This window comes from Pteronotus mesoamericanus, unplaced genomic scaffold, assembly GCF_021234165.1.
Source record: "Pteronotus mesoamericanus isolate MK-2021 breed Mesoamerican mustached bat unplaced genomic scaffold, CSHL_Meso_final contig_130, whole genome shotgun sequence".
NCBI classification, from domain to species: Eukaryota; Metazoa; Chordata; class Mammalia; order Chiroptera; family Mormoopidae; genus Pteronotus; species Pteronotus mesoamericanus.
Window position 1 is genome coordinate 29,522,357 of NW_026555060.1, and position 14,958 is coordinate 29,537,314.

General features: G+C 37.4%; 1 protein-coding gene across 1 annotated transcript in view; it reads right to left on the minus strand.

The window, feature by feature from the left end:
• Positions 1-14,293, minus strand: part of TAF3 (TATA-box binding protein associated factor 3) — a 168,546-nt gene extending 154,253 nt beyond the window's left edge. The window contains exons 1-2 of the mRNA XM_054593871.1: positions 13,949-14,293; positions 9,272-9,514 (exon numbers count right to left, since the gene is read on the minus strand). Coding sequence (XP_054449846.1) covers positions 9,272-9,514; positions 13,949-14,114 — 409 coding nt within the window. The 5' untranslated portion in view covers positions 14,115-14,293. The remainder of the gene's footprint in view (positions 1-9,271; positions 9,515-13,948) is intronic.
• Positions 14,294-14,958: the final 665 nt, after the last annotated feature.

Sequence of the window (14,958 nt, forward strand, 5' to 3'; positions counted from 1 at the left end):
CATCATCTCCCACAGCCAGAATTCAGGTCCCATCATCCCTCCCTGGAGGACTGCAACAAGCTCTATCAACACTTCCAATGGTCTCCCCTCTCTTGAGCCCATACACATTATCATCAGAATTTACAAAGCTAATTATCTTACCCAACTATTTAAAAATATCCATTGATTTCCTCATCCTTATAGCATACTAAGTTACTACTCCAAATTATAATTTGAAATTACATATAAATATCACCTAACCTTATTTTCCATATAGATTGGAAGCTTTAAGAAGGCAAAGACAGCTCTTTCTTTTATGCCCACCTCTACATTTCCAGAAATACACTGTGTGTTTGGCATACAATAGGTTCTCCATAGCTACTTAATGAGTAAATTAAAAAATGATTTTTAAATTCCTGTTAGCACCAATGGCAAAAATAACCACTGTAAATGAAGCAAATAATAATATTTTCTGAAATAGGAAAGCTCTATGTAGCCATAGTAGGTAACTATTTAAGTAAAATACAATTACTGCACTGTCCCAAATATGACTCAAATTTAGGAAAACAAGACAGAATAAATCCTAACCTAATAACAAAAGCACTAACTTCAGGGTCTTATGCCAAGTCAGCCACGTAACATCTATTGCCCCACTACTCCTCAACCTTCCTCCTTACACACACACACACACACACACACACACACACACACACACACACACACAATTTTCCAAGAAATAACAAAATCTTTCTTCTGATCTGATGTCTAGAGGGGGAAATTGACAGATTTGATAATTGCGATAAATAAAACATCAAGACTTAATTTTTCTAAGGCATTTGATAAGTTTACTTGCTGATTAAGAAACATAAGAACTATTTTATGACAGTGAAATGTATTCTTATTTTTACAAATCCAGACAGACTAAAAGGAAAAAAATTTCAGTAGGGAAAAGAATTTTGGCCAAGTCCACTGTAAATTGTAGTCTGACAAATCTGTGTATGCTGGTACTTTTAATCTCTATTTTGAAAAGTACACACCCCTACTTAAGGGTTAATTTTGGTGGCTTGCATGCAAAGCAAGAGATACTTATATTTTAAAATTATTTAATTTAATCTGTATGCTGTAGATTAGAAACCATTTCAAAGGATAACAATAATAAGCAGAAAAAGTAACGTAAGTAAAAGAACCTAATAAGATGTTATCAAAACATGACTTTTAAAAAAGTAACTGTATTCAAGAAGTCAATTTGAAAGAAAAAGAAAAGAACTTGAAGTGTCACAAGATAAACCTTTCCGTTTTTACACCTGTACTAGGAGAATAAATACTAAGGTAATGAACAATGCAAAGAATACTGGGCTAAGACTAAGAAACTGGGGACTCCACTGCCATCTCCATGACCTAAAAGCTGTGTTACTTTGGATAATCTACTTTTTCAGACTGCTTTCCCAAAATTCTGAACAAATTTCCCTAAGGTAGCAGTCAAGTAGAGTGGCAATTTTTAACTTTTCCATCTCATGGCACAAATATACTAAGGACTAAAATTCTGAAGCACACCCAAAAATATATCTTTTGCATATCTGACAAAAAAATAGGTATAATTTTTATTCATTCACACCAAACAGTTATTGTTGTACTGGCTGCTGTCACTGTTTTATTTGACAGTCCAAGGGAGAAGAGGTCAGTGCTCCTGACTAGACAGTCAGGCAGTGCACGTTTTAAAAACTCTTGTGGCATGCCAGCGGGCCTTTTTGCAGCACATCGGTGTGCCATGGCACACCGGTTCAAAGTCACTGAGGTAAGGTAATAGAACTCAGGTTTTACGCAAACGGTGAACTAAAAAGTAAATTTAGGATTTAAAGAGGAAGCAGGACCAGTGTAAGTTCTGGAAACAAATAAAGCCAATAATTATAATAAAATATATTAAGTGTAATGGCAGAGGTTTATAGGGTGGGGCAAAAATAGGTTTATAGTTGTGAGTATGTGAAACACAGAGTCCATTCTTATGTTATTATTATTTATGAACTATTGTATTGTTTTCCATACTCATGCCTGTAAACCTCCTTTTGCCCCACCCTATACACCATAGGGATGCCCAAGGGAGGGGAACGCCAAATCAGCTTAAGTAAAGATATGCACTTCCATATCTTTTGGGAGAACACAAGCAAGTTAATGATTCTAGAGATTAAAGTCTGAAGCAATGAGGGGCAGAAAATTAATAGGTAAATGTAGGCAGAAGTCTTACCATAGAGGGCCCTATAGGTTTACACAAAGAAATTTGTGCTGAACATCTTAGGTTAGTCACCACAAATCAGCCCTCATGGCTCAGATGCTGTAGGATTAAGAAAAACAAAGAAACAAACAACACAATGATTTCAGGCTATTACCTTGAGTATACAGAATATTTTGCCCAGATTCTTGCCCTCCAGCCCTGCAAGGTCTTGAGGGGAAAGGAGCTGAGAGGGTCAAGGGAAGGCTAAGTGTGAGGTTGAAATTGGGGCCCGGAGGAATTCTGCTAGCCTGTCCATTAAGAAGACTGACTTGATGATGGTACTACTCCACTTAGGAATGTCCTGCCCATGCAAAGATTTCCAACAACCACAGGAAGAAAGGACAGAAGTGAGGAGGGAGGGACGTCTTATTCATGTCTCTACCGTCAATTCTTGTTCCTTAGGTAGGACTTGACACATAGTGCGGATCCTACATGCAATACTGAATGAAATCAACTATCCTAATCCAGCTCAGCTCCCAATTTACAGTGTAACACACGCAAGTTAATTCATATCCTGCCCCCAGTCCTTTTTTTAAACTTCCATTACTCCTTCTGTAAAGTGGGAATGATAATAGCACCTGCTTTTAGGGGCTGTTTCAAGATCAATTAGATAATGCTAATGAAAATACCATGTGATATCAAGGACAAATTATCTGAAACCTGCTTTTACATTCCTATTTTCAAATAAACACAATATTAATATTTTAGTAACTAAAAAGCAGTACAAATTTCCTCAATAACATTCTTCTATTCTTTTAGTAAATAATCACAGTCATAAGAATAAACATCTTTTCTCTAGAATAAATAAACCTATTTGTATTTTGAATGAAAAAAAGAAATTTCTCTATAGACATTTTTGGTTTTCCTTGAGAAAAAAGGTTGCTCACTGTAGAGAAAGCTGATAAAGTGTTTAATACTGTAGAATATACTTGCTTCTTACTTAACAGTTTACTGTGGAAGCAGAGTTCAGACAAAAGATTAAAATTTAAACAAAGGGAAGGATAAGAAGTATTTGAGAAATTTTTAGGAAACAAACTTAACAGAACTGGTTATAGGGAATGAAGAAGCAAAAGGAGGAAAGGGATCAAAGAAAACTTACTTTTTCTAGTTTCAGTGACTGGGTATTAGATGGTGCCACCAACTAAAATAGATAATACAGGGGTATAAAGGGAAAGATAATGTATGTAGCCTTTGACATACCAATTTGAGGTGTCTATGGTAAATGTGGAAACAGCCCACTGACAACTTAATATAGAGTCTAAAAAGTATGTATGCAGATACAGTTTGGGGAGTTATCAGTACCCAAATGACAGTTGAAACCATGAGAATACAGATGCTCACACACTGAAACTGAGTACAGTGAGAAAAACAGAAGGTCAAGGATAAAATTCAAGAGCATTAACATTTTAGAGGTAGAAGAGCCATAGAAGATGAGCACCTAAAAGGCGCAGAAAATGAGTTAGTCATATAGAGAGAATTAAGAGAGTATCATGTCACTGAAGAAAAGTAGTTTCAAGGAGTATCCACCAGTGACAAATGCAAGAAGATGCAATCAAGGGAATCCTGGAGGAAAGTGGCAGGTATGGCAATGCAGTATTTGGATCTCCCCAACCTGGCATATAAAAATAGAGCAATTAACATAATAAGGTAACAAAGTATATCCTTTGATGCTGAAATACAAGCAGGTGACCACCGATAGCCATGAGACCCGAGTATTACCCATTTGTACAGAGGCAAGTGGTGAGAAGCAATGGGGACACTGACCCAAAAGCGGGGGGCCTCAACAAGCCACCAGGTACTCACTGAAGGCCTGGCAGACTATGTAAGAAGAGCGGCTGAGGCTGAGAAGTGCCTGGAGACTTCCAGGATGGCTAAGTCACAGGGGCTGGAGTGCGGGGGCGAGATCTACAGGGGAAGGAAGAGTCAAGCCCCTGGACTTTCAATCCAACCCTTTGCTACTCACTCTAACACAGGGCCCACTGAGAAAAAGCTTGCTGAGACCAGAATCACAACTGAGTAGAAAAGCAAAAAAACAAAAACAAAAACCAAAAAAACCCAAAAGAAAAAACTAGCATTCAGAAAGAGAAGATTCAGATAAAATTGGTAGAAGAAAACAGAAAATCTCACAGAGCTACCTAATTTTTGAACAACACACAAAAACAAAGGAGGGAACATGTAAAGTTAGAAAAATTACCCTGAACTCCTGAACTTCCAAGTGGATGTTCTGAAGAACTATACTCACATACAGAATTTCTATAACAAAAAGATTAAACACCAAAATAACATCCCTATAGAAAATGAAAGCATATGAAAAAGAGTTAAAAAACAGATGAAAACTGTAACATTCTATTTTTAAATGGCCTAAAAGACATAAAAGAACATAAATCAAAATTAGAAAAACTGAGAAGCTGTGACAGAACTCAAGAAAGCAGCTAAATGATCTAACAATGGGCACATGGTACAATCATAAAAAGTAGGGTGAATAAAAGAACATAAGCAAAAAAATTTTTTTACCTGCTTCAGTAATCATGAATGATAAAGTATTAATACTGTATGTGTAACCTAGGATATGACCAATGAGTAATTATGGAATGCTTTATCAGCTTTATCATCTTTTTTATCCCGGGGAACCAGAATTATTGTTATGGACAAAAGTATTTACTGCTGTAACATAAAAGTAAAAACTCCATGATCCTGAATTTAAATTAGAAATATCTGTATACACTCATGAGTTATCTGTAATCTATCCACAGATATCTAGATGTATGTTTTTAAGAATATTTAATTACTGAATAAGTTGTGATAAGTACCCCAAGCACCCAGATCGCAGACTTGAAATGCCATTTCCCAAGAAGCCCAGGGTTTCCTGGAAAAGTGATTGATTCCAAGTGCAGAACAAGAGTATACAAGATGAGCCTAGAAACAATCTGATGTACCAGATAGTGAGGGCTCTATCAAAAACTACTAGCATCATGTCAGAAAGATTCAGAAGTCAGATTGAAGAAGCTGCCTCTGGCCAAAGATGGGACAATCTGAGCTGCAATAGGGTAAAATCGATTAGTCACCTAGGTATGACTCAGAACCAACTCAATATCTGAAAAATTGGGTAGATAAAATCAAAGAATCAAGCATGTCTCTTTCCTTCCCTGTGTGAATTGTATCACTAAGTAACTCATAGGATTTCCTCGTAAAATTATTCCAACTAAAGAATGAAATATAAACAAAATGATGGACTATCACTACCTTGCAATCCCTAATTAATTAATGGATCTAGGCACTGAAAAAGTGAAAACCAGACATGAGCCTCCTGGTGAAAAACACAACACTGTATATATCTTGCCAAAGGTACTGAACCAGAGTCTGATCCAGCCCAGATGCTCACTGCCAATTTGCCAGAAACACATTTAACTGTACTATGAGTACGGAGTCAGCAAAAGTCAGACTGTGGCAACCCTGTAAGCCAAAATACCAAGAAGAAAAAGAAGGTGATTTAGCAGGGGCAGGACTGGTGGATGGGCAGCTGTAGACTAAAAGTGACTTAAAAGACATATAAAGTAAAAAAAAGAGGGGTGTAAAGAAACTAAAGTGTCAGAAATATAAACTTTGCAACTTTCAAATATGCAATACAGTATTATTAACTATAGTCACCATTTTGTACATTGTATCCCATGATATTTCTTGTAACTGAAAGTTTGTATCTTTTGACCAACTTCACCTATTTCACCCTCCCCCCCCCCCCCCCCCAACTACCTCTGGCAACCACAAATCTGTTCTCTATGAGCTTGTTGTTTTTTTAATTAAAAATTATGTATTATTATATATATATTTTACACGTGATAAATATAAGGTTCAGAAAGGTGAAGTAACTTGGTAAGATTATAAACTCAGTAACTAGTTGAGTTCTGTCTGAGTGGCTCCATGAAGCTCATGCTCTTTCCAGATAGCCTGTTTCCCCTTCAGTCCTTCTATTCTTTTTTTCCCCTTCTATCTGTGATTAAGTCTTTCTATTCTTATACACTAACCACCACAGAGAAGACATTCAAATGCTTTTTTGACATGAGCCAAATTGAAGGGTTGGTAAGATGGTAGGCCCATGACAGTACTTTGCTAATAATATTTTATGATCACAGTCAGGCATCTCATGTGCAGTTCTTGAGGATATAAAAAGAAAATAAAGAACTTGGCAAACAGGTGTTATTATCAAAGTTGTTCATGTTTGTACCACACTTTGCAGCACTAACCAGAAGACTAGGAACCGTCTCACATGCTATACCCATGAAAAAAAGAAATTTCAGATTGTAATGACTTATTAAGTTGACTTTGACTTGTGTGGCTATATTTTAAAAATGGTAACCACAGGATTCCATTTTATATCCTTTATCCTGATCAGGGCAAAGGTCTTGATAAGCATCTTACTGTCCTGCCTATTATTTATTGCATACTTATGAATCATATGCATAGCTTATGAATCAGCAAATTTCTACTCTTTAAAGAATCCCTAAGTGCTATCTAAAAAAGAACAGTGGTCAAGCTTACATTATTTTCCTCTTTAAAGATTTTATGTATTTATTTTAAGAGAGGGGAAGGGAGAGAGAAAGACAGGGAGAGAAACATTAATGTGAAAGAAAAACATCGACTGGTTGCCTCTCTTACATGCTCCAAGGAAGGACTAAACCCACAATCCAGATGTGTGTCCTGACCAGAAATTGAACCAGTGGTCTTTCGTTTTGCGGAACAATGCCCAACCAACTAAGCCACACCGGTCAGGGTTATTTTGCATTTTCAATGTTTATAATTTATATTGCATAAAAAGTCAAAGGAAATAAGAATATTATTTTCTTCAAATATTCCAGAAGAGAAACTCGAAATTTTACTCTAGTGATTTCTGACATAAGTCAGTATCTAAAGTCTTTAACTTGTTTTTCATACTTCTTCACTTTCCAATATAAATTTAATATCTTAATTACATTTCCTTGGCAGTATTTAAACATGATAACCATATCACTTTGAGAGAATTACCTTATGTATTATTTGCATGCTATAAATATAAAAGAGGGACAAAATGGGTAAGTGGAGATAATTATCAAAGTATTAGACTTGGTTTTAAGTAGTGAGTTTGTTAGAGTTTATTTATAAGAAATAATTAGATAACTCTCTAAATAAATAAATGAAGGTTATATATGAACCAAACATAAGCCTATGCACAAATCAAGGATTAAGACTGGTCAAATATCCATCTGAGCCCAAATTATTAAAAAGGCCAGAAAAAATCAGTTTAACTATTATATAGGAGGTATAATAGGAGACAGAAAGATAAGCAAATTACAAAATAGTTAGATTTCGAAAGCTCTGAAGGCCAGAAAGAAAATGGGATGAAATTTTTTAAATGGAGAAGACAGCAGTTCTGGCTCAATCACATGTCACTTGGTCTGGTCATTAAAATTTACCACTGCCTAATTCACTGATAGGAAACTCATAATCACCACAGATCATTCTGAGGACCACTGATGTGCCAGTTATTCATATATTGGTGTCTTTCCTTTAGTTTCCTCCTATATAAAGTCTTAAGTTTTCTCCTAGCATTTGGTTGCCATTCACATTTTCTTAGCATAAATCCAGATGTTGTATGTTTCTAAGTGCCTGTCAGCTAAAAATTTCAGAGCAAAAAAAAGATTATTCTTAAAGTACAAGAAGACATATCATGGATTTAATACTTAGCACGGCTTTCATAAAGATGTCTAGGAAGCTTAATAAATTATATTTAATGACAATAGCAAACAAGGAAATTCCAGGCCTACCTGACATCCATAACCTGTCTGTAAGAGAAAATGGAGTTCTTTTTAATCAGGTCTCTGCCCAAGAAACCCTCCTTTGATAATGTTGATATTGAAATGTACTTCATATGTTTTCAGAGTAAATAAGTATATGTTTAGAGAAGTTGTAAAAAATGTAAGTTTCTAAGATCAAAAACAATAGTATCAGGGCATAGGGGTTTAAAGAGAATGACTTTACATAAGGGATTATAAACGGTAAGATGTCCTCAAGGCAAATAAAGGCTACGAATACAAATAAATTCAAAGGTGGGAAAGAGACAGCATTTTAGGCAGTTACAGAGGCAGTGGGTGAGGGGGATGAGTAGCTACTGTTCAATGGTCACAGATTAGAAAGGGTGAAAAAGTCCAGAGATGGATGGTGGTGATGGCAATACAACAATGGGAGTAATGCATCTACAAATAGTTAAAATGGTCCATTTTATGTTATGTATATTTTACTACAAAAAAAATCATGAGTAAAAGATGTTTCTGCTATCATTTGCATCATTCTGAAATACATCTATGGTTTTAGAATTTGAAACAAATGAACTCCTATTTTTACAAGAATAAACATTTTGCACCTTTAGAATCTTAATAAACCTAAATGATCAAAGTGGAAAATCATGCAAGAAAATGGGAACTCTGCAAAGACTGATTACTGTGCTTGATTAGCTAGTATTTTATAATAAAAAATTCTATATAACCAAACAATAAACATTTCTATTTATCATTAAAAAATGAAGATAAAGCTCCAAAATATTAGTGAATATTCACTCACTGTTTCCAGGAGCCTCCAACTCAACTTAATAATAAGCAGGAAGGAAAAGGGCTAGGAAGCTACCTCAATTTTTCTGCTTCGAAGGTTTGTTTCCTGAGTTAAACGTCCATTCTCATGTAATACATCTACCAAAAGGCTTCTCTGTGGTTATGTTCTGTTGTCTCCCTCTTCAAATTTACAAAGGAAATAAATGCCTCATTACACATAGCCTTGATTATGCCATGCATGCTCTGCCTGGTGATAGCAGCTGCAGGTCCATTGACTTAAAGGTTAGAATAATTTGTAAATAACATTAAAATATTTTGATTGCATTTCTAGAATTTATGTTAGCACAGCATTTAATATAATTCAATTAGAAAAACTATGATTAAAACCTCATTAAAATAGTTACATGAGTATCTATGAGTAAGAAACAAACAAAAAATCACAAACCTTCTTGAGAGGACACAATGGGTGGCAAGTAGTCAGGAATGTATTCTTTTCTTTCCTCTGCATCTTTACTTCCAGGCTGAGGAAACTGGAGTACATTGTTCTTGCTAACAGGAAAAGAAGGAATTTGATGTGGGAAAGTGACAGGTTCAATGTTGTGGATATAGTCTTCTAATTCATTAAGACTAACTCCCATAAGTTGGAAAGCTTCACCAACATCATCCAAAAGCGGGTCAGTTCGGCCATCTGAAACAAAGTCAAAAGCAAAGCAATTATCTTAAGAAAATTCCATGAATATTTTTAAACATATTAAGAAAAAATTATTAATTAAATATGTACCAGTATCAAGTATGGTATATACTCAAGACCTAGTTGTTGGAAATACTTTAATACATTTTAAATAGAACACACTATTTAAACATTAGAAGGCTGATTCTTAAAGTCAATTTTAAATATGATCTGAAAACCAACCAGAACCCCACAGACAATTTATACTAACAATTCACTGGTACAGAACAATTATCAAAAGTAGTTTAGGGATGGTCAACAACATCTGGAACAGTAGCTGACACAAAGTAAATGCCCAATGAATATTACTATTATTATTTTTTATCAAATAACTAGAATGCTGTGCTATATAAATGGTCATTACATTTTCTCTGTTGTTTCATGATGTACCTCTGGAACCAAAGACAATGACTGGCACATAGTTGGCACTCAATAGATAGTTGTTAAATGAATTACACTGCTGAATCAATTTTTTAAATCCAAGGAAATTTTCAGAAAGAACTTAGATCATAAAGGTAATTTACATATAAATTTTAAATGTAATTAAAAGACTAGATTAAAGGGATGCAGATAAAAAGATTAAAAGTTAGATATAGTAAGACTCTCTCGAGAAAAAGAAGTTTCTCCTCTGCCTACCCTTAGCAGAACCTAAGGTCTCTACATCTTTTAAAACTTTTATGAAGCCTTGGCTGGTGTGGCTCAGTGGACTGAGTCCTGGCCTGTGAGCTGAAAAGTTGCTGGTTCGACTCCCAGTCATGGCAGTTGCCTGGGTTGCGGGCCAGATCCCCAGTTAGGGGCATATCAGAGGGAACTGATGATCGGTATTTCTCTTCCTCTTTCCCTTCCTTCTACAAAAAATAAATTAAAAATCTCAAAGAAAGTAAACTCCTATGAAAATTTCAGTTCCTGATTTCCAATAGCCTAAAAATTTTTTTTTTCCTGAAATTAAATCATGCTGTAAAATGAAAGAGTAATCCAAAGTTTGTGAAAATTAGACACATGGCTGCTCACATATACATAGGAAAGGAAAGCTATGGAAGGATATATATCCAACTGTTAACAGTTTAAGGCGGTAAAAGCTACAGGACAGAGGAAGAAAAGAGTTGAGGCAGGAGGCTTTCATTGTAATTTCAAACACTTCCTTGAGTTTTTCAGTAGGTGTTGAGTTTTTCTACAAGTACGGGTTACTTCTTGATAGATAATAAATAAAATTAATAGTCATTTTCTAAAATTATGTAGGTATACATTCCAACTCTCCTATTCCTATAAAAGGCATTATTATTCTCTTAATTTAAAAAATAAAATCATCTTAAATTCCTCCATAGGTTTGGCAATTTTAACCTAAGACCTTTTGGTACTTCCCACTCCCCACCCTCACTCCCTTTTTGGTCCTGGATTTCAGGGTTCTTTCTGTCTGTTCCTACTATCTATCACTATCTCAGTATAGTTCCCCCCACTTGAGTCTCTCTTGTATTTGAGTGACAGCACAATATTCATAAAATATCACTTTCATTATACTGTTCTGTTCCCCTCCTTAGGAAGATGCAGTAATTTCCACCACATTTTAATTTCTCTGTCTTTTAAGTCCCTCTCTAACTTGATTTCACTCTTTAACAATTTCCTCTAAAACCCACCACTGGCTAAATAGGTCAAGCTGGCCACCTCACTGGTACCTTTATCATGTTTAATTCCACGTGGGTGTCTTAGTTTATGCTTTCCTCTAACCTAGCATGCTTTCCTGCATTATACAACTGTACTTCATAATTCAACTCAAATGTCATCTTTTCTGTGAAGTAATCCTGACCCAGAATCCATAGCCCACAATCACCCCTCCTTTACCTTATTCCTTTTGCAAATACTGCTTACACTATGCAAGTATTATAGTACCAGTCTTAAGAGTCATTCTGAAATATTTAGCACCTGCTTTCAGATCATGCACACATATTTAATACATAATACAACACATAGAGACTCATCTGCTCCTGAATACTCTGACAAATCATTATCTTAGGGAAATTTAAAAATGTATTATTTGTTGAATTAATAGTAACTTCTGATGCTTGCTTTACCTTGAAAACATTCTTTTAAAAAAGGAGCAAATACTATCAGTGTGTTGTTGTTGATATTTTGATACCATGTACAAATCTTATGGGGAGGGATTGTGCCTAAGTAATTTAAGGTCACCAAAACCTAGCGCAATGCTTTGGTTCATAAGTGGTGCTCAATAAATATTTGTTGAAAAGACAAAAAGGATTTAAAGAAATAGAATATAAGATTGTATAGCAGTAATCTAAGGTTATAGAATTCAAAATTAAAATAAGGATAATAAAGGAAAAAGATTCTAAAAAAAGTCTTTAATAAGTACAGCAAGAACGAGCATTTTTAAAAAGTCACCAAACCACAATGGAAAATAATGAACCTGATAAGTGCATTCTCACTAAAAGCAAGAAAATTAACTTTAGTCATTAGATAGATTATCTGAAACAACAGATAATCAATTCACAACAATAATCAATTAATGACTTTGGAATACCTGCTTACTTGGAGTGCCAGCACATTTTCAGTTTCAGTGTATAAGGCAGGACAGGTAACTATGTATTCCGGGAATATTCTGATTACCTAAACATATAGCACATCTGTTCTTACTTAAGGAACTTGGTAGCAAAAATATAATCTGGACTATGCATAACCATAAGAGGATTCTCAAGGACCTTGAAAGCGGGGTAAGGCAGGAGGGAAAAGAAGCAAAAGCCAAGTTCTGTAGTGTGCTGGTGGTGTACTTTCAAGATATCAATGAATGAGAGTTACTCATTCATTGAAATCAAGCATTAAAAAAAAACAACATACTTTTAAAACTCAAAACGTGAAGTAGCTACATAGCTATTATGGTTGTAGATTATCAGTTCATTCACTTATGCAACAAATAGTTCCTGGGTGCCTAGTATGCTAGGTTACAGAATACAAATATAATAAATTTGTCTCCTGGGGAGGATATAGGAGAAGGTGAGAGATAAGCACAGATGATTACAAACCAAGGTACTAAATAACATAACAAATATGCACAAACTTGTGAGAGCAAATAACATGAATTTCCTAAGCAAGTGGTAAGTGGATCTCAAAATATTAAGTAGTACTACTGGTGGACCAGGGGGTGAAGGACACTTTAGAAAACAGCATGTACATAGGAATGGACAGCTTAAAATGTTTTGGGAAAAGCAAGTAGCTCAGCATGGCTGCAGATAAGGATGGCGGGATGGCAGAAGATAAGAAAAATGCTAGCTCACAAAAAGAACTGAGTGTTAAAAGCTTAGATTTACAGCCTGTAAACAACTGAAATATTTTAAAGAATGACAACCAGATTTGTGTTACAGACAAATTATTTTGGCAGCACAACCAAAGCTGGAGTGGAAATTGAGGTCTAAGAAATAAAGTATATCCATGGGTCTCAATTTTTCAATCTAGGAGTCACTTTAACAGAACAAAATTTCCTATGAAATATTTCACCCGGTTCTCCAGTTTACCACCTTAACAATAACAATCCAAAATTTAGGTAGGGGGTAGTTTCCCCTCCAAGCACAAGCATCACATCAATAAGATGATTCATGGCTTCTATTAAATATTCCAAACTATTAAATACCACCAGCTATAGATACTACCAGGCACATTCACTTAAAAACTGAAAGTACTGTATCTCAGATTATCTGGGGAACCTTGTAAACTGCCTATAATCCCTCTACCACACTTTGATAACCCCTGACAAAAATATAAAGGAGGAAATCAATGGGTGCCTGTTAATTTAAGTCAAAGTTATTCTAAGCGAAACTGACAAAGTTGGCCTTGGGAAAGAGTAAGGAGAGACGCTGTCTATGAAATGAACAGACACAGAAAGAAGCAGTGTCCCTAATGGAACAGAGCTGTCAACGAGTATGTGTTATGAGCTGAAGAATGGCTAGGCTTGTAAGAAACGGCCGGTAGACGGAGCGCCTGTGACAACTAGTTGTAGTAGTTTGCGGGCAAGGCAGGAAAAGGACCAAAGTAAAAGAGACTATGGCATTCTGGAGGTGGTTCTGCACGCAGCAAAACATGAGACCATGAGAAAGACCAATGCACATTTCAGATCAGAGAAGAGTGAGAGGGTGTGGAGCTGGGAGTCAACACAGGGCTCCCAGTTGGAGGCGGGAAGTTAGCGGACAAGGAAGAGACACCACAAGGATGACTAGAGTTTCCAGGGACATGGAAGCGGAGGGGCGTCAGGGGCCAAGAATATTCACCATCTCGGAATAGGGGTGAAAGGACGTACACCTCGGAGACGCTGGGATAGCGATGGGGAGACCGGAGGTGTCACTCGTGACTGTCCAGAGGCAGCCCTCCCGCACCCAGCCCGGTACTCACAGAGCTCAGAGTACCGATGGCAGCCCCGTCCCAACTGCTGCAGATAGCGCTGCAGCACGTCCGTGAGGAGGTGGCAGGCGCTGAGTTGCACTGAGTCCCAGCCCAGCGCCTGGCAGATCTGCGCCACCGAGACCCTCAACAACGACCTGGAGTAACTCTCGCACATCCCGCTCCGTGGACTCCACCGCAGCACTCGCTGCCACGTCTCTCCACCCCCACCGCCTAACCTTAGCAGAGCCCCCGATTCATCCTCTAGGGCCCCTGCGGCGGGGAAATCGTCCCCCCGACCCCTGGCGACCACCTCAAAACCTCAGCAGCACGGAGCGCGCCAGCCTGAGAGCCGCCATTTTGGACTCGCTCCGCCTCCCGCTGGACGGTCGCCGGGGCAAGGCAGCACTAGCCGAATGCCGAGCGCGCCGAAGAGGAAGCTCCTCCCCGTAGGAGCAGAGCGATGGTGCCTGCAGCGACTCTCGAGATTGGAAGGTTTGAGGAAACCGTCTCAGAGCGCAGGTGGAGGACGCACCCGAGGAGGCAGGTGCTTGGGGCCTTCCTGGTGGGGGCGGGGGCTCACTTGGAGAGGAAGGGAGAGGGGATTGTCAATGGTTTAGGTGCAAAACAAGGAATCAGGATACGAAATGAAAAGTGCGGGTGTTAGAAAGTAGCAGGAACCTGAGAGGCTGGGAGTGCAGGGATTTGGGGCGTGGAAACCTGAGTGCCCCTCCACATGCGGGTCTGATCCGGTGTTGCTTCTGCTCAAAGAAAACAAACAATAACAACCTGAGCTGTTTATGGATTGTATAGATTAAATCAAGCTGTTCAGCACGCCATTCTGAGGCCTTCACCAGTAGGGCAGGGACTAGGGTGAGGCGAGTGTGGAAGAAAACGGGCCACACACTGAACCTCACAAGCTCAGGGAAGGAAGCCTGGGTGGCAGCCTTACAAACTCAGAGACCTAAGGTAACCACAAAGGATGATTTGATGTTTAAAACTTTCTAACTAAAAGCAGGTCA